A 26,998-nucleotide genomic window follows, 5' to 3' on the forward strand; every position below is an offset into this window, starting at 1 on the left:
AGAGGAACCCCACCCATCAGGGCAGACTGGAACCCTGCTGAGTGAGCAGTGCCCAGGAGGAGGAGGGCCTGGGGCACCACGAGTGGTCTCATACGAGCAACTCAGCTAAGGACCCGTATGACAGCACACGGACAAGGGTCTACAGCCAGCAGCGAAAGAGTTGCAGGTCTGGGAGACGCTAGGGTGCTCTGGTCATCAGAGGAGCAAGGACACAGGCAAGGCTGAAAGTCCCAACAAACCGAGATCTTTGTGTCCATGGCTCTGGCTGTTGTCTCTGCCACTGAGGCCTAGGAGGAGACAGATTATCGGTAAAGCACCGGGGCCTCATTGCCTCCTCGCCCCCACCCATGAACCAGGCAGGGCTCGGACCATTCTCCTACACTTGCCCATGCACATCCCCCTCTCCTCCTGCCCCAGGAAGAGCCCTGAGCAGTCTGTGAAGGGAAAGGATCTCCCTTCCCAGGGGCTGGGGTCAAGGCCTGACCCTTGTGCTTGGTCAAACACATCCAGTTTTCTACACATCAGGGTCACCTTCACACTGCCTTTGTCTCCTTGTCCTCACTGCCTCCAATGCTCTGCTCTAACGAACTCCAAGGGAGGCTGTGTCAGTGCTGGCCCTCAGGGGGACACTGCAGGAAACTTGCCTCTGACTTGGACTTCTGGAGAGATGTCTTCAATTGTCTCTCAGTGCCTGAGGTTTGTGGGCTCCTCCCCAAAGCCCCCCGAGGGGGGATTGCAATGCCTTGGTCTGGGCGTCTGGTGCTGAGCTGGGCCGGGCTCCTGGGACAGAGAGAGCTCCTGGCAAGAGGGCCGTGGTGCAGAGAGACAGCTCTGCCCAGGAGCAGCTCCTCTGCACAGCGCAGCAGGGCTGGGGGCTCTGGCCGCAGGCACCCAGGCAGAAAGGGATTCCAGGCAGCCTGGAGGGTGCGGGCAGACGAGAGCTCAGTGCACGAGAAACCTTCACAGCCCTGCACACGGTAAGTCTCTGGCTGCAGCACAGTGCAGGGGACGTTCCTGGATCCGGGACATCTCTGCCTGGCCAGGAGCTGCCAGGATGTCTCTCGTGGCTTGTGAAGTGCAGAGGAGAAGGTGCTGCAGGGCAGCCTTGGTCAGAGGAAGGGGAGGGCAGGGGCTGCCTGCAAAGACAAGGCACTTTCTGCAGTCTCTGCCTGCCTTTTCCTGATCTAATTCCTGGGCAGGCTCTGTGTTAACAGAGTTGTAGGGATTGTACAGGTGATGGAGCTTCCTATTGCATTGAACAGAGACATAAAGAGGTTAGTGAGGAACCTGAGAATATCCCTTCCCTTCTCCCTGCTTACAGACTGCTCCAGGGCTTTTCTGAGCTGGTCTTTAGGACCTGCAGACAGGGAGATGTCCCCAGAGCTGTCCCCATCCCCGGGAGGTGTCTGCAGGGCAGAGCTGGGCACACAGCGGGTGGGATGGGGTCTGTGAGCATGGACGGGAGGAGACGTGGGGACAGAGAAAGAGCTGCTGGCAGGGACAGCTGCAGGCGGCAGGGACATGGGCAGGCGGTGAGAGGGAGCTGCTCCCTCCCTGCCATCCCCTGCAGTGCAGGCGCCTTCCTTGCAGCAGCCCCTGGTCTCCTCTTCCCCTCACAGCTTCTGTCATGGCATGTATAATCTGAGGGGCTGAGAATATGGGGTGTCTGAACCCTAAATCTCAGTGGAAGTAGACACATTTGCTGCAGGCCCCCTCCACCTTCCTCCACGGAAGCAGGCACAGAATCACAGAATCATAGAATATCCCGAGTTGGGAGGAACCCACAAGGATCATGGAGTCCAGCTCCTGGCTCCACAGAGGTCTTACCCCCAAATTCCTACCATACGACAAGGAGCACATTCCAAAGGCTTCTTGCACTCCAGACCTCTTTTCCCTCTGCTGGCTGTGCCGGGCAGATGGCACAGGGGTGTGAGGACAGGCTCTACCTCACCGACACCGCAGCTTCGGCACCGCGTTGGGTCCGCCCTGCCTGCCCATGCCTGCTTCTCTCCCTTGCCCAGCGTGGCAGCTGCTGGTGCCTGATTCTGACAGGGAGTGCTGTGCACGGAGGTTGAGGCAGGAGGAGATGCTCCCTGCTCTCTCTGGCCAGACGCCGGTGGTCTGTGAGCTGATTTTGTCTCCTGGGTGTTGAACAGGGAAGACGCATACAGAGTCACACAGCCAAACACCCCTCACTCAACAGAGGGATCCCCTTCCCTTGAACCCTCCTCCAAGCACATGGCTCTGTTGGCACCTCTGTGTACCACTGCTCTGGAGCAGAGGTGGCCCATTGGGAGCTGCTGGGCAGAGGCATCTGCTGTGTACAGGACACTCAGCCAGCACAGAGCAGGGCTCCAGACAGGGAAATAGACAGAGGTCCTCTTAGAAAAAGGGAATGTATTGCTTTACTTGGGAATTACTTGAATTTTGCTTACAGACTTTACTCATAACACTCTCTCTTTTTTTTTTTTTTTTTTTTTTTGTCATTTGGCAGTGTCCATGGCCAAAGACAGGAAATGCCCAACAGCAGCTCTGTGGGTGAGTTCCTCCTGCTGGCATTCGCAGACACGCGGGAGCTGCAGCTCGTGCACTTCGCGCTCTTCCTGGGCATCTACCTGGCTGCCCTCCTGGGCAACGGCCTCATCCTCACCGCCGTAGCCTGCCACCACCGCCTCCACACCCCCATGTACTTCTTCCTCCTCAACCTGGCCCTCCTCGACCTGGGCTGCATCTCCACCACTCTCCCCAAAGCCATGGCCAATGCCCTCTGGGACACCAGGGCCATCTCCTATCAAGGATGTGCTGCTCAGGTCTTTCTGTTTGTATTTTTGATGTCAGCAGAATTTTATGTTCTCACCATCATGTCCTACGACCGCTACGTTGCCATCTGCAAGCCGCTGCACTATGGGAGCCTCATGGGCAGCAGAGCTTGTGCCCAGATGGCAGCAGCTGCCTGGGGCAGTGGCTTTCTCAATGCTGTCCTGCACACGGCCACTACATTTTCCCTGCCCCTCTGCCAAGGCAATGCTGTGGACCAGTTCTTCTGTGAAATCCCCCACATCCTCAAGCTCTCCTGCTCAGATGCCTACCTCAGGGAGGTTGGGTTTATTGCATTTAGCTTTTGTTTAGGTGCTGGCTGCTTTCTTTTCATTGTGTTGTCCTATGTGCAGATCTTCAGGGCCGTGCTGAAGATCCCCTCTTCTCAGGGCCTGCACAAAGCCTTTTCCATGTGCCTCCCTCACCTGGCTGTGGTCTCCCTGTTTGTCAGCACTATCGTGTTTGCCTGCCTGAAGCCCCCCTCCGTCTCCTCCCTATATGTGGACTTTGTGGTGGCAGTTCTGTACTCGGTGGTGCCTCCAGCACTGAACCCCCTTATCTACAGCATGAGGAACCAGGAGCTTAAGCATGCACTGAAGAAGCTGTTTCTGTTGTCTTCCAGAAGCAATTATCTGCTGCTCTGTTGCTGCAATGGGAAAAACTCACCAAAAATCACGGTGTGAGACACAGCCTTGCAGTGCCACGTACCAGGTCCACCAATGCTGGCCCCAAACTGTGAGAAACAAAGTAAAAATGTTACGTACAGAAGGAGAGAAGATGGATCCTGAGGATACAGGACTGCAGGCACCTGTGGGCAGTATGGACACTGACCTGCGGTCTCAAGGCTCCCTGGGTGGGGAATAGGAGAAAGAGGCCAGTGCCTGTCCTGTGCCACCTCCCTGCCATCCCTGCCCTCCCACAGGTGGAGTATTTCTCCCTTACTCGCGCACCAGCAGCGCTTTGCCTCCTCCTCCTCCACAGGGAGATGAGCCACAGGCCTGGCTGTGTGTGAGGGAGCAGCAGACCTGAGCAGAAAAAAAGCCAGTTTCATGGCACTGGGGCATCTGAATGGTCCAGCCCCTGTGGTTGGGTCTGTTCTCTGCAGCAGAGGGCTGTCACCAGGCCCCAGGTCTGAGGTTGCTCCTGTAGCTCTGAGGACCACTCCAAGGGCATCACAGTAACGATGCTCAGGTCCTAGGTGGGTCAGACCCCCCATGGATCGCAGCAGGAGGTTGGTAGGATTCCATAGTACACAAGGACACGGACACCTCGTTGCTCTGTTTTCATGAACGTCTTTATTACAAATTGCTACAAATCCCTACCTGTAAAACAACTACATGTTGCAAGAAACTACTAAGTTACCACTAGGAAAGCAAATATGGGCTTGTTATGCTTTCCCTAAATCTGCACCAATGAATACTATTTGAGGTGCTACTGGTACGACACTCATGAATCCACTTGGTGGAGGGCACAAGGCGGGGCACCTTCCCCTTCTTTCTTTGGGGCCAGTCATGATAGCTCTTGAGTAATGTGAACGTCATTGGGTAACCCTAACGACATGCCTCCAGACTGTGTTTCTGGCTTTTTCCAAGGGTAAACAACTAAGCAAAAGGGTACCAGAGGGCTGTTGGCGTAACTGCCTTGAATAGAGAGAACGTCAAATAGTTGTCTACCTTGCCTGGTCTCGCACAGGACCCTTCTGTTGTGGGGTTGCTGAGAGCCGAAGCAGAGCAGGTGCTGATGGCTGCCACAACGGTGCACCGGCAGCAATAGCGCGCTGACCTCCAAGTCCTCCAAGCTCAAGAGCTGTGTATTCCTGTGAGCAAAAAGTCAGGCAAAGGGGGCAGGAGACCTGCTTGGATGATCAAGGGGATCCTGGAGTGACTGAAATGGAAGAAGGAAGCATACATAATGTGGAAAAGGGGACAAACCACTTGGGAAGAATATAGGGACATTGTCATTGTCCGAGGATGCAGGGAAGCGACAGGGCAGTCCAAGGCCCATTTGGAGTTAAATCTTGCAAGGGGTGTCAAGGACAACAAAAAGGGCTGTTTCAAACACATCAGGTGCAGAAGGAAGACAAAGGAAAATGTGGGCCCACTGCTTAATGAGGTGGATGCCCTGGAGACAAAGGACAAAAGGAAGGCAGAATTACTGAATGCCTCCTTTGCTTCAGCCTTCACTGCTAAGACCAGCCCTCCGGAATCTCTAACCTTAGAGACAAGGGAGGAACTCTGGAGAAACAAGGACTTTCCCTTGGTTGAAGAGGATCAGCTCAGGGATCTCTTAGGCAAACCTGACACCCACAAGTCCATGGACCCCGATGGCATACGTCCATGAGTGCTGAGGGAGCTGGCGGATGTTACTGCTGGCCCACTCTCCATCATCTTTGAAAGGTCATGGAGAACAGGAGAGGTGCCTGAAGACTGGAAGAAAGCTCATGTCATGCCGCTCTTCAAAAAGGGCAAGAAGGAGGCCCCAGGCAACTACAGCCCGGTCAGCCTCACCTCCATCCCTGGAAAGGCGATGGAACAGCTCATCCTGGAGGTCATCTCCAGCATGTGGAGGAGAAGAAGGTGATCAGGAGTAGTCAGCAGGGGTTCACCAAGGGAAACCGTGCTCCACCAACTTGATAGCCTTCTATGATGGAGTGACTAGCTGAGTGGGTGAGGGAGAGCAGTGGGTGTTGTGTACCTTGACTTCAGCAAGGCTTTCAGCACTGTCTCCCATAACATCCTCACAGGCCAGCTCAGGAAGTGTGGGATGGATGAGTGGTCAGTGAGGTGGATTGTGAGCTGGCTGGATGGCAGAGTTCAGAGGGTTGTACTTAGTGGAGCAGAGTCTAGTTGGAGGCCTGTTTGTCAGCACTGCCATGTTCACCTACCTGAAGCCCCCCTCCATCTCTTCCCCATGCCTGGACCTGGCGGTTTCAGCTCTGTACTCAGTGTTGCCTCCAGCAGTGAAACCCTCTTCTACAGCACGAGGAACAAGGAGCTAAAGGAGGCACTGAGGATGTTATTCTAATATACAGCATTTCCCCATCAGTGAGGTACCTGCACATCTTCCTCACATATTCCCGGGCAAGGCAGAAACACCTTTGCTCATGTATTTCAAAATTGACTTTCATTCTTTGCAATATTCTTCCAATTAAAGTATTTTTTCTTAATCTCACTTGTTCTACCTTTTGTTGTTGTTGTTGTTGTTGTTTTGTTTTGTTTTTTAACCCAAAGAGCTCATGTACAAGTGCTGATAAGCTCTTTGTATTTAACAAAATAAAGGAACCAGCAGGTAGTCGTTTTTTTTCTGTGACTCTTGTTTCTCATGATTTCTCTTCAGGTACAGCAGAGGTTGTGGGATTTAAGAGCCCAGCTGCAATGTGGAGGAAAAGCAGAGATGTGGCTGAGGGACTCGAAGATTTTTCTGTGGTAGTCTGTACCAAAAAGTTCTCCTAGGCCTCTGAATTCAGTAAAAGAGATCAAGCATGAGAAGAGCATGTATTGAGAGGAAGGCCATGAAAAGCCACCAGGACAAGGGCCAGTTTCTGCCCCTGCAGGGGACTGACCCTGGGCAAGGCCCAGCTTGGGAAGCAGCCACAACGGACATTCTTGGTGGGCAGTGAGCTGGGCAGGAGGCAGCCGTGTGCCCTGGCAGCACAGGAGGGAAGGCTGAGGGGCACCTCACCGCAGCCTGCCAGGAGCTGTATGGACGTCAGGAAGAGCCCAGGGCCAGGCTCTACCCCGTGGTGCACAGGGAGCCCTCCTCCTGCCACGCCGCGTGCGGTGGCTGCAGCAGAGGGGACCCCCAGGCAGCCCCTGCATGGGGCTCTGCTACCCGCCTCGCCCCGGCCCTCTCCAGCGCCCTCCTTGCTGCTCTCTGATGCACGCCAGCACCTCCCCGTGCGTGCCGGCCAGCACGTCTGCTGAGGGCCAGTGCGGCTGCTGCAGGGGCAGGGAGCTCAGCATGGCCCTTGCAGCCCCCTGCCCTGGGACTGCCCCTCCCCTTGCCCTCGGCCCTGGCCTTGTCTCTGCTGGCAGGAGGGCTCTTGGCATGCGCTTCCTGGCCTCCCCTCGCCTGCGCACAGCTGCTGCCCACTCAGGCTGCTGGCACAAACGTGTCCTCACAAGCAGCACCACCCCTTGGGCTGCTTCTCCTGGCCTCCCGCAGCTACTGCCTTGGCTCCTTGTCTCTGCTGGGCCCCACCTCCTGCAGCGAATTGCATCCCTTGGCTGTCAGCTCCCTCTCCCCTGCCCTGTGGGGTGACAGAGCCAGGGTAGGGCTTGTTACCTTTATTTGATGTCGTTTTGTGAATTTGCATTGGTGATGGCACAAAAAGACGGCTCCTTCAGCAGTGATGTACATCCTTCTTCATGTTAGGACACAACTCAACGTCCTTCACTCTGCTTTATCTCACAGATGAACTGGATTAGGACTCCTTGATTACTCTGAGGCACAATGCAGTGCTTTTTGCCTTCTGACACTCCAGCACAATATGTGTGACTTTCCTTTACTCTGCGCATTGACCTGACGGGTCATTTCACATTTTTCACTTTCAAAACCTCAGTTGGACATGGACCATTTCCAAAGTGGGGCAAGCAGCCCTTTGCAGCCATTTGAAGCGTGCTGTACTTGAGTTTTGCAGCATGAGTTTGCTAAAGATGACCAAGGAAGGTAAATGCATGTTCAAGTGTCTAGCAGGAATAAGGGAAAGTATCATGGGATCCCAATGGCCGTTTCAAATGTAAGTCAATCCCAGGAACCCACTGAACTAGGGTGTTGTCTTTGAAGGGGTTTCCTGTGCTGGGCTGGGCTGCAGTTACAGGGACAAAGACCACTGCTGGCAGTGGAGGTGCCCTGGGAACTCCACCTGGCTCCACCTGATTTTCCCAAAGGGCTCCGGTTTCCTGCAGGACTTTTGTGACATCTGCCAGTTCAGGGAACTGCCTCAAACATAGCGGGGCCACAGGAGGTTTTCCTGGTTATGCTTATGGTCAGACAGCAAAGCTCTGCCTCAATACCCAGTAATTCTTTTAGTCCTTAACTAATAAAGCATCTACTCATCAGATCAAATGATTCAATCCCTTCTGTTAAATGTCTCACATGAAGTGTAATTTCTATCATGAAGAAATGTGAATTTCCATGATCTATATTCAGCACAGAAGAAGAAATACTGGTGTTCACCTGTACTTGCATTGTCATCGCTTTGTCTATCATGGTGTGCTCCCTCATCTTCCAGGCACAAAACCTGACTTGATTACACAGAACATGCTGAATGTCCCCTTTCCAGCTGCCTGTCTGGACTATGCACTTCCCATGGTTCTCCTGGTTTGCCCTCCCCTTACTCTTTGATCATTCAGACCGCTCTCACCAACCCAGTTGCTGCTTTGAGTTTCAGGGAGTTCCAGCTCGCCCATCTCTCAGCAGTCTGTCTAATGGTTTCCTTAGCAAGAAACGCATCGTTTCTCAATGAATTAGTATGATGAAGATTAATATTAACACTATTATTTTAAATTTCCTATTAATCAGTGTAAAATACATCTGGTACAGTCATCCTTTTGGGAAGGTAATCATCACTGGAGGCAAAAAAATGAGGAACTTGAACTTTGTTTTTTTTTTTTTTTTTTTTGAAAATTGCAGCATGATTTCCTATTGTATGTTTTTAAATAGGAAAAACCGTGCTCTTCCTACATAAGCAGGGCTTCAAAGGACGAACCCAAGACCAATATCTATAGGAAAATGATGCTCTAAACTGAAATGCAACAATATTCAGCCTTTAAAAGGAGGAAAGATTTCTATTAGATGCTCTTTGAAATCTTCCTCCTTAACTACACCATGTAAGCTCTCCAATTAGCTGCACAAGCCTTGAAGAAAACTGTGGGAGAGATATGGCTACTTAGGACTTTCTCTGTTTTAATGAGTTCCGTGGTGTATTTTAGTGCTGAGTTAGTGAAACTTGGGTACTGAGAGGAGAATGATGCAAGTGCTTGAGAAAGTAAAGTCAGAAGGAAAAGTTGAAGTGACTTGGAGTATTAATGGGCCCCACTGAGGGCTGTTACTAAGAAAGCCTCCCCAGGGACTTGTTAGGGCAGATAATTGGAGGCCATGATTGCAGACAGGCAAAGCGCTGTGCTGAGAAAAGTCTTGGTTGGTTTTGGTGAAGCAGAAGGGCCAAGGCCTGACCCCAGCCACTGGGAGGGGAGATCCTGCACCCCCACGTGTGGCTCAGGGCTCTTCTTGGGGTCTGTAGGATGTGGTGGGCAGTGTGATGCCACGAGAAGAACTTCATTATGACACCTCCCCACCCCTGCACAGGGTATCAAGGAAGCAGTGAGGCCCCATTGCAATGACTATATCTCGTCTCCTCAGAAGCTCTAGCCAAAGGGACAAAAACGTCAGGGCTGTTGGGGCCTTCCCTTCTTGCCAGCACCCTCTGCCTTCTCCTCTGCAGGCTTTTCTATGCTGTCCCACGCTTTGCCCTATTTCCTTATGGTGTTCTGCAGACACCCATCTCTGTCCACCACCTTACTCTCATCCCGGCATTTCCATCATCTCACCCATGTCTCGTCAACCCTCATCAGCTGTTCCTTGATGAACACAAAGCCTGGGTCTGATCATAAACTCTCTTTCGGTGACCTCTGTCACAACTGCGCAACCCTTTGAGGGACATTTCTTCCTCCTTGTGGCCAGTGCCAACCTTCCAAGGTGCAATTTGTGGCAGTTTTTTCTCTCCTGCTCTTTCCTACTACCAAAGAAAGCTCCATCAGGGTGGAAACCACTCCTGAAGTAGGCATCCCAACCCATCAGGCTCCTTGCGGCCTGTCAGCCAAGCAGACACAAGTCACCTCACCAGCATCTCCCAAGCCCTGGGCCTGCTGCTGGCCTTGCAGCTTCTTGGCTAGACACAGCCAAGCCTTGTGCCTCGTGCTGTGCAGTGCTGGACTCAAGCAGAAGGGACAGGACAACCCCTATGCGCGCCTTCTTTCTGTCTGGGTCCTCGTGGGGATGGAGGCAGAGGGGATCCCACAGTCAGCATGCCAAGCAGGGGCCTTCTGCGGGCCTAGCAGGGCCACTGGCAGATGTCAGCCCCAAAGTGCCGATCCCAGGGAGAAGCCAAGGGTGACGTGCCACCTACAGACAGAAGGGACCTCACAGTCCCTTTCCGTGACACGTTCCTGCTGCTGCCCTATGAGCTGCAGAGACAGAAGTGACCTCACAGTCACTGCCACAGTCACATTCCTCCTGCTGGGGCAGGACATCCTGAGGCAGAGCTGACTTAGCGGAGCCGTAGCTGACCTACAGAGCCCCCTCGGTACCTGTTTTTCACTTTCTGGGTTAGAGATCAAGCAAAGTTTTAGTGGGAGTGTTTTGTGTTCTGCTTGTGGTGTCAGGTCTGTGGTTAAGGTATGGCCAAGCTCTGTGGTTTACGGGTGTTTTAGGTCTGCCAAGATATCTAGGGTTAAATAGAGCATTTTAATGCTAGTGTTAAGGGAAGGCATTAGGGTTATCAAAAAAAAAAAAAAAAATGGATTCCTGTCAGTGTTGTAGTAGCATTTAGGTTTAGGGATTAAAATTCCTGGTTCAAGTAAGGTAAGGGCAATACATGATTCTTTTAAGTCAGTGTTACCGCAGCATCTACATTACATGAACCCTCTTACCTCTGTGAAATCATTAATTTCTGCTGGCCAAGCTCTTCTTCCCACCCCAAAATCTCACATCTCTCTTGTCCAGGCTGCTCCTGACCTCCCCATAGCTTATTGGGATCAGCTTTCTGATGATATTCTTGATCCCAGAGTATCTGTCTCACCTCTGTTGGCTACTCCATTCCTGAGAAGGAAGTGGCATTGTAATCAGGAGGGAAAAGGGCACAAAGGTCTTTAGGAGCATCGTGCACAATGTGCCCATCAGCTCTGAACCCCCACAAAATTACGCTTCCTACATATAATTTTTGTTTCCCCAAAGGTTTCTGTGGATCCAGGGTCCTTTTCCCAGGCCCTCACGCATGTTTTTGTTTCAGATGTGCAGGGATGGGATAAGGAAATCCAAGGCATGGATGGAACTGAGCTTATCAAGTGAAGCAAAGAATAACAGGAAAAGATTCTACAGATACATTGCTCAGAATAGAAAGGCCAAGGAGAGTGTACCCCCTCTGATGGATGAGAAGGGTGAACTGGTAATGACAGACATGGAGAAGGCTGAGGGACTCAACAACGTCTTCTCCTCAGTCTTCAGTGCCAGTCAGGCTTCCCAAGTCTTTCATTTCCCTGAACCCAGAGATGGAGGCTGGGGGGCAAAGTCCCACCAGCTGTAAGTGAAGAGCAGGTTTAGGAACACCTGATGAAACTAAACAAGTACAAGTCTAGGGGCCTAATGATTTGCATCCCAGGGTCCTGAGGGAACTGGCTGATGTAGTTGCCAAGCCTCTCTCCATCATATCTGAAGACTCCTGGCAGTCGGGTGAAGTCCCTGGTGACTGGGAAAAGGGAAACATCACTCCCCTTTTGATGAAGGGTAGAAAGGAGGACCCAGGGAACTCCAGAACAGTGACCCTCGCCTCAGTGCCTGGCAAGATCATGGAAAAGATCCTCCTGGAATCAATGTCAAGGCACATGCAAGACAAAGAAGTGATCTGAGACAGCCAACAGGGCTTCACCAAAGGGTAAATCGTGTTGGCCCAATCTGATGGCTTTCTACAATGGAGTGACCACATCAGACAACAAGGGAAGACCGACCGATGTCATCTAGTTGGAATTGTGTTGTCACAGTCTGCCATGACATCCTGGTCTCCAAATTGGAGAGAGATGCATTTGATGGGTACACCATTGGGTGGATATGGAGTTGGCTTGCAGGTCACACCCAGAGAGTAATGGTCAAGGGCTCTATGTCCAGGTGGAGGCTGGTGATGAGTGGTGTCCCTCAGGGTCTATCCTGAGACCGGTACTCTTTAATATCTTTATCAATGACAGGGACAGTGGGGTAGAGTGCACCCTCAGCAAGTGTGCAGATGACACCAAGCTGAGGGGTGTAGTGGATGCAACAGAGGAAGGGATGCCATCCAAAGGGTCCTGGACAAGCTTGAAATTTGGGCCCCTGTGAACCTAAGGAGGGTCAACAAGTCCAAGTGCAAGGTGCTGCACCTGGTCCGGGGAAATCCCAGCCATGGGGACAGGCTGGGAGAAGAACTCATTGAGAGCAGCCCTGCAGAGAAGGACTTGGGGGTTCTGCTGCATGAAAAGCTCGACATGAGCCAGCAGTGAGTGCTGGCAGCCCAGAAGGCCAAGTGCATCCTGGGCTGCATCAAGAGAGGAGTGGGCAGCAGGTGGAGGCAGGTGATTGTCCCCCTCTGCTCTGCCCTCGTGAGGCCCCACTTGGAGTCCTGCATCCAGGTTTGGGGCCCCCAGCACAAGAAGGATGTGGGCTGTTAGAGTGGTTCCAGAGGAGGGCCACAAAGATGATCAAGGGGCTGGAGCACCTCTCCTATGAAGAAAGGCTGAGAATGTTGGGGCTGTTCAGCCTACCAGAAGAGAAAGCTCCGGGGTTAAGCCGTTGCAGATTTTCAGTCCTTAAAGTGGTCTTATAAAGTGGATGGGGAAGGACTCTTTACTCAGGTAGATAATGGTAGGACAAGAGGAAGTGGTTTTAAGTTAAAAGGGGAGACTCAGATTAGAGGTTAGAAGGAAAATTTTCACTCAGGATAGTGAGGCACTGGAACAGGTTTTCCACAGTGGTAGTGGATGCCCCATCCCTGCAGGTCTTCAAGAGCAAGTTAGATGAAGTCCTGAGCAACCATGATCTACTGGGAGGTGTCACTGCCTATGGTAGGGGGGTTGGAACTAGATGATCTTTGAGGTGCTTTCCAGCCCAGACCATTCGATGATTCCATGATTCTATGACTGGTTAAAAATAATTTTAAAACTTGTTATGCAGAAGGATAAGAATAACATTATTTCTATCAATATAAAATGTTGTTAAAATAAAAATATACTTAAAGAAATCATTCTCTCATTTTCACAAAGAAAAAAAAAAAAAAAAAAAAAAAAAAAAACAGGTAGTCCTGTTAGGATTATTTCTAATATTACAGTGTGATAATAATTTTAATGACAAAAATGATATGATAATAATCAGAATACTGAAGTCATTATTGATGATGAAGAAGCATGTATAGAAATATTTTCCTCACTGCATCTTTGAGCTCCTGGTTCCTCATGCTGTAGATGAGGGGGTTCAGTGCTGGAGGCACCACTGAGTACAGAACTGCCACCACCAGGTCCCTTGACGGGGAATAGATGGAGGGAGGCTTCAGGTAGGCAAACATGGCAGTGCTAACAGTCATAGAGACCGCGGCCAGGTGAGGGAGGCACGTGGAAAAGGCTTTGTGCCGGCCCTGAGAAGAGGGCGTCGTCAGCAGAGCCCTGAAGATCTGCACATAGGACAACATAATAAAAACAAATCAAACAAATAATAAAGAAACACTAAACACAAGGAAGCGAGGTTCCCTGAGGTAGGCATCTGAGTAAGAGAGCTTGAGGATCTGGGGGATTTCACTGAATTGCCTTGGCAGAGGGGCAGGGAAAATGTAGTGGCCGTGTGCAGGACAGCATTGAGAAAGCCACTGCCCCAGGCAGCTGCTGCCATCTGGGCACAAGCTCTGCTGCCCAGGAGGATGAGGGCCTGGGCACCACGAGGGATGCAATACGAGCAGTGGTGTTGCTCACCAGGAACAAGGCCAGCTTCCTAGAGAGCTGCCTTACGAGGAGCATGGCCATCAAAAAGATCTGACTTAACATACTTAGCTCAGATTCAGTGAGATACCACACGGACAAGGGTCTAGAGTCAGCAGGAAAAGAGATACAGGTCTGGGAGATGCTAGGATACCCTGGTACAGAGAGGACCAAGGACATTGGCAAGGCTGAGAGTCCCAACAGTACCCAGGTCTTTGTGTCCATGGCTCTGGCTGTTGTCTCTGCCACTGAGGCCTAGGAGGAGACAGCTTATCGTTCAAGCACCAGGGCCTCATTGCCTCCTCGCCCCCACCCATGAACCAGGCAGGGCTCGGACCATTCTCCTGCACTTGCCCATGCACATCCCCATCTCCTACTGCCCCAGGAAGAGCCCTAAGCACTTTGTGACAGGAACAGATCTCCCTTCCCAGGGGCCAGGGGTCAAGGCCTGGCCCTTGTGCTTGGTCAAACACATCTAGATTTCCTACACATCAGTGTCACCTTCACATTGCCTTTGTCTCCCTGTCCTCACTGCCTCCAATGCTCTGCTCTAACGAGCTCCAAGGGAGGCTGTGTCAGTGCTGGCCCTCAGGGGGACACTGCAGGAAACTTGCCTCTCACTTGGACGCCTTGAGAGATGTCTTCAACTGTCTCTCAGTGCCTGAGGTTCGTGGGCTCCTCACCAAAGCCCCCCGAGGGGGGATTCCAATGCCTTGGGCTGGGCGTCTGGTGCTGAGCTGGGCTGGGCTCCTGGGACAGAGAGAGCTCCTGGCAAGAGAGCCGTGGTGCAGAGAGACAGCTCTGCCCAGGAGCAGCTCCTCTGCACAGCGCAGCAGGGCTGGGGGCTCTGACCGCAGCTGGCACGGGGAGAAATTAATGATTTCACAGAGGTAAGAGGATTCATGTAATGTTGATGCTGTGGTAACACTGACTTAAAACAGTCACATATGGCCCTTACCTTACTTGAACCAATAGTTTTAATCCCTAAACCTAAATGCTACTCCAACACTCTGACAGGAATCCATTTCTCTATGCTTGAACTCAAAGTATCACTTAAAGGAAAACTCAGGCCATACCCCTTTCCCTTACCTTTACTCTCTTGCTCACCCTGATCCCTTCCCTTAATACTAGTATTAAAATGCTCTGCTTAACCCTAGACTTCATGGCAGACCAGAAAAAACAACAACAACAACAACAACAACAAACATGAACAACAGAAATTACCTAACCACAGAACTGATACCCACAGAAGAACACCAAACATTCCCAGTAAAGTTTTTTCCACTCTCTAACCCAGAAAGGTGAGCCCTAGTTGCTTGGGAACCCTGCCACTGTAACTTTGCTTAAACTCTAACCCAGAAATTGAAAACCAAGTCCCTAGGGGACTAGAGAGAGGTCAGCTCTGCCTCAGGATGTCCTGCCCCAGCAGAAGGAATGTGACTGGGGCAGTGACTGTGAGGTCACTTCTGTCTCTGCAGCTCATAGGGCAGCAGCAGGAACGTGTCACGGAAAGGGACTGTGAGGTCCCTTCTGTCTGTAGGTGGCACGTCACCCTTGGCTTCTCCCTGGGATCGGCACTTTGGGGCTGACACCTGCCAGTGGCCCTGCTAGGCCAGCAGAAGGCCCCTGCTTGGCATGCTGACTGTGGGATCCCCTCTGCCTCCATCCCCACGAGGACCCAGACAGAAAGAAGGCGCGCATAGGGTTTGTCCTGTCCCTTCTGCTTGAGTCCAGCACTGGACAGCACGAGGCACAAGGCTTGGCTGTGTCTAGCCAAGAAGCTGCAAGGCCAGCAGCAGGCCCAGGGCTTGGGAGATGCTGGTGAGGTGACTTGTGTCTGCTTGGCTGACAGGCCGCAAGGAGCCTGATGGGTTGGGATGCCTACTTGAGGAGTGGTTTCCACCCTGATGGAGCTTTCTTTGCTAGTAGGAAAGAGCAGGAGAGAAAAACTGCCACAAAGTTCAACTTGGAAGGTTGGCACTGGCCATGAGGAAAACATGCTGCAATTTTCAAAAAAACAAAGCTCAAGTTCCTCATTTTTTTGCCTCCAGTGAAGTTTACCTTCCCATAAGGATGACTGTACATGATATATTTTACACTGATTAATAAGAAATTTTAAATAGTAGTGTTAATATTAACCCATATCATACTAATTCAATGAGAAACGATGAGGTTCTTGCTAAGGAAACCAGTAGACAAACTGCTGAGAGATGGGCGAGCTGGAACTCACTGAAACTCAAAGCAGCAACTGGGTTGGTGAGAGCGGTCTGAATGATCAAAGAGTAAGGGGAGGGCAAACCAGGAGAACCATGGGAAGTGCATGGGTCCAGACAGGCAGCTGGAAAGGGGACATTCAGCATGTTCTGTGTAATCAAGTCAGGTTTTGTGCCTGGAAGATGAGGGAGCACACCATGATAGACAAAGCGATGACAATGCAAGTACAGGTGAACACCAGTATTTCTTCTCCTGTGCTGAATATAGATCATGGAAATTCACATTTCTTCATGATAGAAATTACACTTCACGTGAGACTTTTTACGGAAGGGATTGAATCATTTGATCTGATGAGTAGATGCTTTATTAGTTAAGTACTAAAAGAAATACTGGGTATTCAGGCAGAACTTTGCTGTCTAACCATAAACATAACCAGGGAAACCTCCTGTGGCCCCGCTGTGTTTGAGGCACTTCGGTGAACCGGCAGATGTCAGAAAAGACCTGCAGGAGACCGGAGCCCTTTGGGAAGATCTGGTGGAGCCAGGTGGAGTTCTCCAGGCTGAGAAAAACTCAAGTGTAGCGTGCTTCAAATGGCTGAGGCAGAACCCATCAGCTTGCCCCACTTTGGAAATGGTCCCTGTCCAACTGAGGTTTTGAAAGTGAAAATGTGAAATGACCCGTCAGGTGAATGCGCAGAGTAAGGGAAAGTCACACATATTGTGCTGGAGTGTCAGAAGGCAAAAAGCATTGCATTGTGCCTCAGAGTAATCAAGGAGACCTAATCCAGTTCATCTGTGAGATAAAGCAGAGTGAAGGACGTTGAGTTGTGTCCTAACATGAAGAAGGATGTACATCACTGCTGAAGGAGCCGTCTTTTTGTGCCATCACCAATGCCAATTACACAAGAACTGTATCAAATAAAGGTAACAAGCCCCACCCTGGCTCTGTCACCCCACAGGGCAGGGGAGAGGGAGCTGACAGCCAAGGGATGCAATTCGGTACAGGAGGTGGGGCCCAGCAGAGACAAGGAGCCAAGTCAGTAGCTGCGGGAGGCCAGGAGAAGCAGCCCAAGGGGTGGTGCTGCTTGTGAGGACACGTTTGTGCCAGCAGCCTGAGTGGGCAGCAGCTGTGCGCAGGCGAGGGGAGGCCAGGAAGCGCATGCCAAGAGCCCTCCTGCCAGCAGAGACAAGGCCAGGGCCGAGGGCAAGGGGAGGGGCAGTCCCAGGGCAGGGGGCTGCAAGGGCCATGCTGAGCTCCCTGCCCCTGCAGCAGCCGCACTGGCCCTCAGCAGACGTGCTGGCCGGCACGCACGGGGAGGTGCTGGCGTGCATCAGAGAGCAGCAAGGAGGGCGCTGGAGAGGGCCGGGGCGAGGTGTGTGGCAGAGCCCCATGCAGGGGCTGGCTGGGGGTCCCCTCTGCTGCAGCCACTGCATGCAGCGTGGCAGGAGGAGGGCAGGCAGGGCTTGTGGCCACGGGACATAGCCTGGCCCTGGACGCTCCGTGAGTGCCGTGCAGGTCCTGGCAGGCTGCAGTGAGGGGACGAATGCCCTGGCCCCCTTCCTGCTCTGCCCAGGCCAGCAAGCGCCCACAGCGGCCTCCTGTCCCCTGCCCCTGCAGCTCTGGGCTCCCTTCCCCAGCCCTGGCTCTGCAGCACCAAGCCCTGCTGGGAGCCCTCCCCTGCATGCTGCCACCGCTCCCTGACGCTGCTGGTGCCCTCTGCCGGGCACTGCCCAGCCCAGCCCAGCCCCTGCCCACCTCTCCCCACCTCCCAGACCTCTCCCCAGCCCAGCAGCCCAGGCGGGCCTGGCCCTAGGGCAGTGCCCACAGTGCTGGCTCTGGGGCCAGCCACGGCTCAGGAGATGGAGGGCCATGAAGCTGCAGGAGCCCTGGTCTCCTGCCTGGGAGATCCCCAGCACAGAGTGCCTGTGCCCCGCAGGGCCAGCCCCGCTCCCCAGGCCAGCACAAGAGGCCTGGCCCAGGCACAGAGCAGCCTGCCCCGTTCAGGTGTCTGCACAAAGAGCTTTCCCTTTCTCCTTTACCCATCTGTGCAGGCCCAGAAATGCTGCCCTGCTCTTCCCCAGGGCCACCCCTGCTCCCAGAGAGCCTTGCCCAGGGCGGTGTGTCCGTGCTGGCCAGGCCGGCCATTGCTGCTTCCCTCCCCGTGCTCCCCACAGAGCCCCGAGCTGGCAGTGCTGGTCTTCAGAGCCAGGGGTCTGTGTCGCCCTGGCACCCCCAGGGGATTCCCCAATGCCCGTGCTGCTCAGGGTGGGCAGCAGACCCAAGTCAGTGGGGCTCTCTGCTGCTGAGCCCCTTTCCATCTGCCCTGGTGTCTCAGTAGCAGAGGGCAGTGCTTGGCAGGGCGCTGGGGTGTCTCTAAGAGCTGAAAGGGCAGGCAAGTGGTGTCCTAGATCCAGCTCGTGAGCTTTCAAAGGAGCTGTCCTGAGCCACAGTTGACTCTTGGGTAACTTTGCCTGCTGGCTCCTCACAACCCCTGCGGGCATGGCAGAGCCCTCCTTAACCCTTCGGCTCCTGATGTTCAGCTTTTCCTTGTAACGAAACGCTCTAACTTGTATCATCAATCATTAGATGTGGAACTCACTGCCAACCCATGCTTGCACACTGTCCCTGGAGATCAACTGACATCTCTTGGCACAACCAGATTCCTCTCCAAGATGCCATTTGCCATCAGACCCAGCAGCAGTGGGACAGTCCCAAGCAGATAATTCAAGGGCCAGTTACTGTTTGCTGGGCCATAGGCAAGCAAGAAGGCAGCTCCCAGTCCAGCCCTTGGTCCTTCACTGACCACTCGGGGGTTCTGATCCATTGTGAGGCCCAGAAAAGCAAGAGGTCTCTTCAGGAAGCAGCTCCTTGGGTGTATTCCTGAAACCAGGTTTGCAAGAGGTGTGCAGAGATATTGAAGAGATGCAACTGTAGGGATAACAGGACTGTCACTAAGGTACATGAGACCTCAAGACTAACACAGATACAAGAGCACAAGAAAACAGTGTGGAAGCAAAAAGAGAGCAGCAGTGAAAAGGCCACGTCCTGCTGCTGGCCATGGCCATAACTCCAGGGAAGCAGCAGCCCCGACCCGAAGGCAGCAGAGAGGCAGAGCCCAGCGGGCAGTGAGGGGCAGCCGCGAGGGCCAGCGGGGCTGCTCCTCCCTGTGGCAGCTGGGCTCTGGGCCCTGCGCCCCTCCTGCGTGCTGGGGCTGCTCCCCCAGCTCCAGACAAGGGAAGAAAGGGAAGCTGAGACCTATGAAATTCACAAGGTTTCCTCAGTAGGTGTAGGTACACAGGAAGCCAGCTTCTATAGGTAAATAATTGACAAGTAGGAGACTAAGAATAACATTATTTAATCAAAAGCATATTAATCGTATAAAATAATAATACAGGCATTTAATAACAAGAAATCTTGAAATTTTCTAACAAAAGCTGGGATTTCTAACTGTAGGCATATTATTATAGGTGAATTTGCTGAAGATATGTGTATTCAAGTAGTGTCCTCACTGAATCCCTTGGTTCCTGGTTCCTCAGGCTGTAGATGAGGGGGTTCACTGCTGGAGGTACCACCGAGTACAGGAATGACACCACCAGGTCCAGGGATGGGGAAGAGATGGAGGGGGGCTTCAGGTAGGCAGAAATGCCAGTGCTGACCATCAGGGAGACGACGGCCAGGTGAGGGAGGCACATAGAAAAGGCTTTGTGCCGGCCCTCCTCAGAGGGCATCCTCAGCACCAGCCTGAGGATCTGAATATAAGAAATAACAATGAAAATTGAACAACCAAATAATACAGAAATACTTATTACAAGTGCACCAAATTCCCTTTGATATTCATCTGAGCAGGAGAGCTTGAGGATCTGGGGGATTTCACAGAAGAACTGGTCCACAGCATTGCCTTGGCAGAGGGACAGGGAAAATGTAGTGGCCGTGTGCAGGACAGCATTGAGAAAGCCACTGCCCCAGGCAGCTGCTGCCATCTGGGCACAAGCTCTGCTGCCCACGAGGCTCCCGTAGTGCAGGGGTTTGCAGATGGCAACGTAGCGGTCGTAGGCCATGATGGTGAGAAGGGAATATTCTGCTACAACAAACAAGAGTAAAAAGAGGGCTTGGGCAGCACATCCTTGATAGGAGATGACCCTGGTGTCCCAGAGGGCATTGGCCATGGCTTTGGGGAGAGTGGTGGAGATGGATCCCAGGTCAAGGAGGGCGAGGTTGAGGAGGAAGAAGTACATGGGGGTGTGGAGGCAGTGGTCGCAGGTTACAGCAGTGAGGATGAGGCCGTTGCCCAGAAGGGCAGCCAGGTAGATGCCCAGGAAGAGCGCGAAGTGCAGGAGCTGCAGCTCGCGCGTGTCTGCGAATGCCAGCAGGAGGAACTCGCTCACAGAGCTGATGTTGGCCATTTTCTGACTTTACACGTGCTTTTCTGTTAAAGAGGAAAAGGCAGAAGAAAGTTAAAACAGATTTCTCTGAGGAAAACATATTGTATCTCTTATAGGATCTCCCAGCCTGAGCATCTCTTTGCAGGAGAACCTTTCTGCAGCTCTCTTGCTTGAGCTGCGGCTGGTGCTGGCTGAGAGTGGCACTGGGAGCAGGGGCTGCTGTGGGCTCCAGAGGATTTCTTCCTGCTGTGCAGCAGGAGGGAAGCAGGAACATGGGGGAAACTCAACTCCATTCGACTTGTCGGTTGTTGCAAACAAGTCATCTGAACACAGAGCTGAGCTGTAGGGATTTTGTTTGCTTTATTTTATCCCAGTAGCCCCTGTAATGCTTAGGATAGGTATTGAATTGGTTGAATGCCCTCACATTTCCTGTACACTCCTGCTGATATTTGATGGGAGTGTCCATTAGTGAAGACTGAGAAGAGCACTTCTGTCCACCAGTCCTGTTCTCAGCTGCCTTGTGTCGCCCCTCTCGGAGCTGCACTATCATCCCATTCAGGTGTTTCCCTGAGAAGAAACAGGAGAATGCTGCTGAGGGAGAAGGGCCACAGCAAGCCAGACGGAGCTTGGGAGCTTCTCCTCTTTCCATGGCTGCAGGAGCTGCGGGGCAGCTGGCAGAGAGCCCGGCATGGCCAGGCAGGGCAGGGTGTTCTGGGCTGACCGGGAGCACCTGGCTTAGGGCACTCCAAGGGGCTTCTGCCAGACTTCCTCACCTCGCAGTGCTATCCAGCAGGACTCCCAAAGCCTACTGCATTGCCCACTGGCCTCCCAGGAACAAGACCCAGCAGGAGACCCTTCCAGGACGTGCAGCTGCATGGCCCTGCAGCCAGAGACTTCCCTTGTCAAGGGCTGTGCAGATTTCTCCTGCAGGCAGCTCTCAGCATCCTCCCACTGACAAGTGCCTCCAAGCCCTCTCTCCTTGTCTCCTCTCCCCGTGCCACCTGTGGTCAGAGCCCCCAGCCCTGCTGCGCTGTGCAGAGGAGCTGCTCGTGGGCAGAGCTGTCTCTCTGCACCACGGCTCTCTTGCCAGGAGCTCTCTCTGTCCCAGGAGCCCGGCCCAGCTCAGCACCAGACGCCCAGACCAAGGCATTGCAATCCCCCCTCGGGGGCTTTGGTGAGGAGCCCACGAACCTCAGGCACTGGGAGACAATTGAGGAAATCTCTCCAGAAGTCCAAGTCAGAGGCAAGTTTCCTGCAGTGTCCCCCTGAGGGCCAGCAGACACAGACACAGACACAGATTTCTAGGTTGGAAGAGACCTCAAGATCATCGAGTCCAACCTCCGACCTAACACTAAGCACTGCACTAAACCATATCGCTAAGCTCTACATCTAAACGTCTTTTAAAGACCTCCAGGGATGGTGACTCCACCACCTCCCTGGGCAGCCCGTTCCAATGCTTAATAACCCTTTCGGTAAAGAAGTACTTCCTAACATCCAACCTAAAACTCCCCTGTCGCAACTTTCGCCCATTCCCCCTCGTCCTGTCACCAGGCACGTGGGACAACAGACCAACCCCCACCTCTCTACAGCCTCCTTTAAGGTAACTGTAGAGAGCGATAAGGTCGCCCCTGAGCCTCCTCTTCCCCAGGCTGAACAAGCCCAGCTCCCTCAGCCGCTCCTCGTAAGACTTGTTCTCCAGACCCCTCACCAGCTTGGTCGCCCTTCTCTGGACTCGCTCGAGCACGTCCATGTCCTTCCTGTAGCAAGGGGCCCAAAACTGAACACAGTACTCGAGGTGCGGCCTCACCAGAGCCGAGTACAGGGGGACAATCACTTCCCTAGACCTGCTGGCCACGCTGCTTCTTATACAAGCCAGGATGCTGTTGGCCTTCTTGGCCACCTGAGCACACTGCTGGCTCATATTCAGCCAACTATCAACCAATACTCCCAGGTCCTTCTCGGTCAGGCAGCATTCCAGCCACTCATCTCCCAGCCTGTAGCGCTGCTTGGGGTTGTTGCGCCCCAGGTGCAGGACCCGGCACTTGGCCTTGTTGAACTTCATACAGTTGACCTCAGCCCATCGCTCCAGCCTATCCAGATCCTCCTGCAGAGCCTTCCTTCCCTCGAGCAGATCGACACACGCACTTAGCTTGGTGTCACCTGCAAACTTACTGAGGGTGCACTGGACGCCCTCATCCAGATCATCGATAAAGATATTAAAGAGGACCGGCCCCAGTACCGAGCCCTGGGGGACACCACTAGTGACCAGCCTCCAACCAGATTTGACTCCATTCACCACAACTCTCTGGGCCCGGCTATCCAGCCAGTTTCTAACCCAACGAAGCGTATGCCAGTCCAAGCCCCGAGCAGCCAGTTTCTCGAGGAGAATGTTGTGGGGAACGGTGTCAAAAGCCTTACTGAGGTCAAGGTAAACCACATCCACAGCCTTTCCCTCATCCACCAAGCGCGTCACTTGGTCATAGAAGGAGATCAGGTTCGTCAAGCAGGACCTGCCTTTCATAAACCCATGCTGACTGGGCCTGATCGCCTGCTTGCCCTGCAGTTGCCGCGTGATGACCCTCAAGATAATCTGCTCCATGAGCTTTCCTGGCACTGAGGTCAAACTGACAGGCCTAGAGTTCCCCGGGTCTGCCCTCCGGCCCTTCTTATAGATGGGCGTCACATTGGCTAGCCGCCAGTCAACTGGGACCTCCCCCGATAGCCAGGACTGCCGATAAATGATGGAAAGCGGCTCGGCCAGCTCCTCCGCCAGTTCTCTCAGTACCCTCGGGTGCATCCCATCCGGCCCCATTGACTTGCGCACATCCAAGCTCCGTAGCAGGTCGCCAACCATTTCCTCATGAATAGCGAAGGCCACATCCTGCTCCCCATGCCCTTACACCAGCTCAGGGCACTGGGTATCCAGAGAACAACCGGTATTGCCGCTAAAGACTGAGGCAAAGGCGGCATTAAGCACCTCAGCCTTTTCCTCATCCTTAGTAACTAGGTTTCCCCTCGCATCCAGTAAAGGATGGAGATTCTCCTTAGTCCTCCGTTTCGCGTTGATATATTTGTAAAAGGATTTTTTGTTGTCTTTAACGGCAGTAGCCTGGTTGAGCTCCAGATGAGCTTTGGCCTCTCTAATTTTCTCCCTGCATGTGCACAAGAGATCCTGATGCAGGCTGGCCAGGGTCAGGGGGACCAATGCTCAGGGACAGGTTGAGCATCGGTGAGGGGCTTCTCAGCAATTGCATGGTGCATCACTTGCTTTGTACATATTATTATTATTTTTGTTATTATTGTTATTATTACTATTTTAACTTCCTTTTCTGTCTTTTCAAATTTTAAATCATTCATTATTGTCAGGACCCTTGTGCTAGATGAAACAAATACACTTTGTCTACACATCAGGGTCACCTTCACACTGCCCTTGTCTCCTTGTCCTCACTGCCTCCAATGCTCTGCTCTAACGAGCTCCAAGGGAGGCTGTGTCAGTGCTGGCCCTCAGGGGGACACTGCAGGAAACTTGCCTCTCACTTGGACTTCTGGAGAGATGTCTTCAATTGTCTCTCAGTGCCTGAGGTTCGTGGGCTCCTCCCCAAAGCCCCCCGAGGGGGGATTCCAACGTCTTGGGCTGGGCGTCTGGTGCTGAGCTGGGCCGGGCTCCTGGGACAGAGAGAGCTCCTGGCAAGAGGGCCGTGGTGCAGAGAGACAGCTCTGCCCAGGAGCAGCTCCTCTGCACAGCGCAGCAGGGCTGGGGGCTCTGACCGCAGCTGGCACGGGGAGAGGAGACAAGGAGAGAGGGCTTGGAGGCACTTGGCAGTGGGAAGATGCTGAGAGCTGCCTACAGGAGAAATCTGCACAGCCCTTGACAAGGGAAGTCTCTGGCTGCAGGGCCACGCAGCTGCACGTCCTGGAAGGGTCTCCTGCTGGGTGTTGTTTCTGGGAGGGCAGTGGGCAATGCAGTAGGCTTTGGGAGTCCTGCTGGATAGCACTGCGAGGTGAGGAAGTCTGGCAGAAGCCCCTCGGAGTGCCCTAAGCCAGGGGCCCCCGGTCAGCCCAGAACACCCTGCCCTGCCTGGCCATGCCGGGCTCTCTGCCAGTGGCCCCGCAGCTCCTGCAGCCATGGAAAGAGGAGAAGCTCCCAAGCTCCGTCTGGCTTGCTGTGGCCCTTCTCCCTCAGCAGCATTCTCCTGTTTCTTCTCAGGGAAACACCTGAATGGGATGATAGTGCAGCTCCGAGAGGGGCGACACAAGGCAGCTGAGAACAGGACTGGTGGACAGAAGTGCTCTTCTCAGTCTTCACTAATGGACACTCCCATCAAATATCAGCAGGAGTGTACAGGAAATGTGAGGGCATTCAACCAATTCAATACCTATCCTAAGCATTACAGGGGCTACTGGGATAAAATAAAGCAAACAAAATCCCTACAGTTCAGCTCTGTGTTCAGATGACTTGTTTGCAACAACTGACAAGTCAAATGGAGTTGAGTTTCCCCCATGTTCCTGCTTCCCTCCTGCTGCACAGCAGGAAGGACTCCTCTGGAGCTCACAGCAGCCCCTGCTCCCAGTGCCACTCTCAGCCAGCACCAGCCGTTTGTTTGCAGCAACCTGCAAGTTTGAGGAGGAGAGCTGCAGAAAGATTCTCCTTAACAGAGACAGGCTTGGACTGGGGGTGCTGTTAGGCTTGCAATAGGTTTTCCTCAGAGAAGTCTCTTCTAACTTTTTTCTGCCTTCTCCTCTCCAACAGACAACTGTGCCCAATGTCAGGAAATGCCCAACAGCAGCTCTGTGAGCGAGTTCCTCCTGCTGCCATTCGCAGACACGCGCGAGCTGCAGCTCCTGCACTTCGCGCTCTTCCTGGGCATCTACCTGGCTGCCCTCCTGGGCAACGGCCTCATCCTCACCGCCGTAGCCTGCCACCACCGCCTCCACACCCCCATGTACTTCTTCCTCCTCAACCTTGCCCTCCTCGACCTGGGCTGCATCTCCACCACTCTCCCCAAAGCCATGGCCAATGCCCTCTGGGACACCAGGGCCATCTCCTATCAAGGGTGTGCCGCACAGGTCTTCTTTTTTGTTTTCTTCATTGGAGCGGAGTATTGTTTTCTCACCATCATGGCCTACGACCGCTACGTTGCCATCTGCAAGCCCCTGCACTACGGGAGCCTCGTGGGCAGCAGAGCTTGTGCCCAGATGGCAGCAGCTGCCTGGGGCAGTGGCTTTCTCAATGCTGTCCTGCACACGGCCACTACATTTTCCCTGCCCCTCTGCCAAGGTAATGAGCTTGATCAGTTCTTCTGTGAGCTTCCTCAAATCCTCAAGCTCTCCTGCTCAGAGTCATTCCTCAGGGAGGTTGGGCTTATTGTAGTTAGTGTCTGTTTAGCATTTGCTTGTTTTGTTTTCATTGTGCTGTCCTATGTGCAGATCCTCAGAACCGTGCTGAAGATCCCCTCTTCTCAGGGCCGGCACAAAGCCTTTTCCACGTGCCTCCCTCACCTGGCCGTGGTCTCCCTATTTATCAGTACTGGCATGTTTGCCTACCTGAAGCCCCCCTCCATCTCCTCCCCATCCCCAGACCTGGTTGTGGCAGTTCTGTACTCTGTGGTTCCTGCTGCCATGAACCCCCTCATCTACAGCATGAGAAACAAGGAGCTCAAGGATGCATTGAGGAAACTCTTTGGATACATTTCTTCATCATTAATAATGGGCGCAAAGTCCTAACAGGACTCTTTATTTTTTTTTTTTCTTTTTTCTGAATAAGTGTTAGAACACTCTTACTTTACTTTTATACTATTTTCTGAACATTGTGATTTTCATTCAGAAATGATCTACTTAGTATCCTATGTGTTTATCATTCTATTTTTGAACCAAGTATCTCGTGTACTTATGGAAGTGGGCTTCCCGTTTAGACAAAGACAAAAAAGAGTCGAGCAGAAATTCATTGGTCTCAGCTTCCATCCCTTCCCATCTTTTCTGAAGCTGGGGGAGCAGCCCCAGCACGCAGGAGGGGCGCAGGGCCCAGAGCCCAGCTGCCACAGGGAGGAGCAGCCCCGCTGGCCCTCGCGGCTGCCCCTCACTGCCCGCTGGGCTCTGCCTCTCTGCTGCCTTCGGGTTGGGGCTGCTGCTTCCCTGGAGCCATGGCCATGGCCAGCAGCAGGACGTGGCCTTTTCACTGCTGCTCTCTTCTGGCTTCCACATTGTGCTTCTTGTATTTGGATAAGCCCTGAGATCTCATGTATGTTGGTGACAGTCCTGTTATCTCTACATCGGCATCTCTTCAATATCTCTGCACGCCTCTTGCAAACCTGGTTTCAGGAATACACCCAAGGAGCTGTTTCCTGAACAGACCTCTTGCTTTTCTGGGCCTCACAATGGATCAGAACCCCCAGTGGTCAGTGAAGGACCAAGGGCTGCACTGGGAGCTGCCTTCTTGCTTGCCTATGGCTCAGCAAACAGTAACTGGCCCTTGAATTATCTGCTTGGGACTGTCCCAGTGGTGCTGGGTCTGATGGCAAATGGCATCCTGGAGAGGAATCTGGAGCTGCTCTGTGCCTGGGCCAGGCCTCTTGTGCTGGTGCGGGGAGCGGGGCTGGCCCTGCGGGGCACAGGCACTCTGGGCTGGGGATCTCCCAGGCAGGAGACCAGGGCTCCTGCAGCTTCACGGCCCTCCATCTCCTGAGCCGTGGCTGGCCCCAGCCCGGGGGCTGCTGGGGACGCCCAGAGCCGCCTTTGTCCCAGCAGCTGCGGTGCCTTGCGAGGGGCTGGGGCTGTGGTGGCCGTGCCCAGAGCCCTGCAGCAGCCTGCGGTGGGCACTGCCCTGGGGCCAGCCCCGCCTGGGCTGCTGGGCTGGGGAGAGGTCCGGGAGGT

General features: G+C 53.3%; 2 protein-coding genes across 2 annotated transcripts; both read left to right on the forward strand.

The window, feature by feature from the left end:
* Positions 1-2,516: 2,516 nt before the first annotated feature.
* On the forward strand, positions 2,517-11,907 carry LOC121063414 (olfactory receptor 14C36-like). Its single transcript, XM_040543834.1, has 3 exons — positions 2,517-3,421; positions 8,341-8,377; positions 11,701-11,907. The coding sequence occupies exons 1-3, from the start codon at positions 2,517-2,519 to the stop codon at positions 11,905-11,907; spliced, it is 1,149 nt and encodes a 382-aa protein (XP_040399768.1).
* Positions 11,908-24,901: 12,994 nt separating this feature from the next.
* LOC121063385 (olfactory receptor 14C36-like) lies at positions 24,902-25,852 on the forward strand. Its single transcript, XM_040543808.1, has one exon. It carries the CDS (start codon positions 24,902-24,904, stop codon positions 25,850-25,852), a length of 951 nt encoding a protein of 316 aa, XP_040399742.1.
* Positions 25,853-26,998: the final 1,146 nt, after the last annotated feature.

This window comes from Cygnus olor, unplaced genomic scaffold, assembly GCF_009769625.2.
Source record: "Cygnus olor isolate bCygOlo1 unplaced genomic scaffold, bCygOlo1.pri.v2 scaffold_78_ctg1, whole genome shotgun sequence".
Classification (NCBI taxonomy): Eukaryota; Metazoa; Chordata; class Aves; order Anseriformes; family Anatidae; genus Cygnus; species Cygnus olor.

Coding starts and splice junctions, on each gene's coding strand:
- LOC121063414 (XM_040543834.1), top strand. CDS start 2,517: ATGCCCAACAGCAGCTCTGTGGGTGAGTTCCTCCTGCTGGCATTCGCA. Junction 3,422..8,340: donor AAGCATGCACTGAAGAAGCT/GTTTCTGTTGTC, acceptor CCTATTAATCAG/TGTAAAATACATCTGGTACA. Junction 8,378..11,700: donor ACAGTCATCCTTTTGGGAAG/GTAATCATCACT, acceptor CTCTATGTCCAG/GTGGAGGCTGGTGATGAGTG.
- LOC121063385 (XM_040543808.1), top strand. CDS start 24,902: ATGCCCAACAGCAGCTCTGTGAGCGAGTTCCTCCTGCTGCCATTCGCA.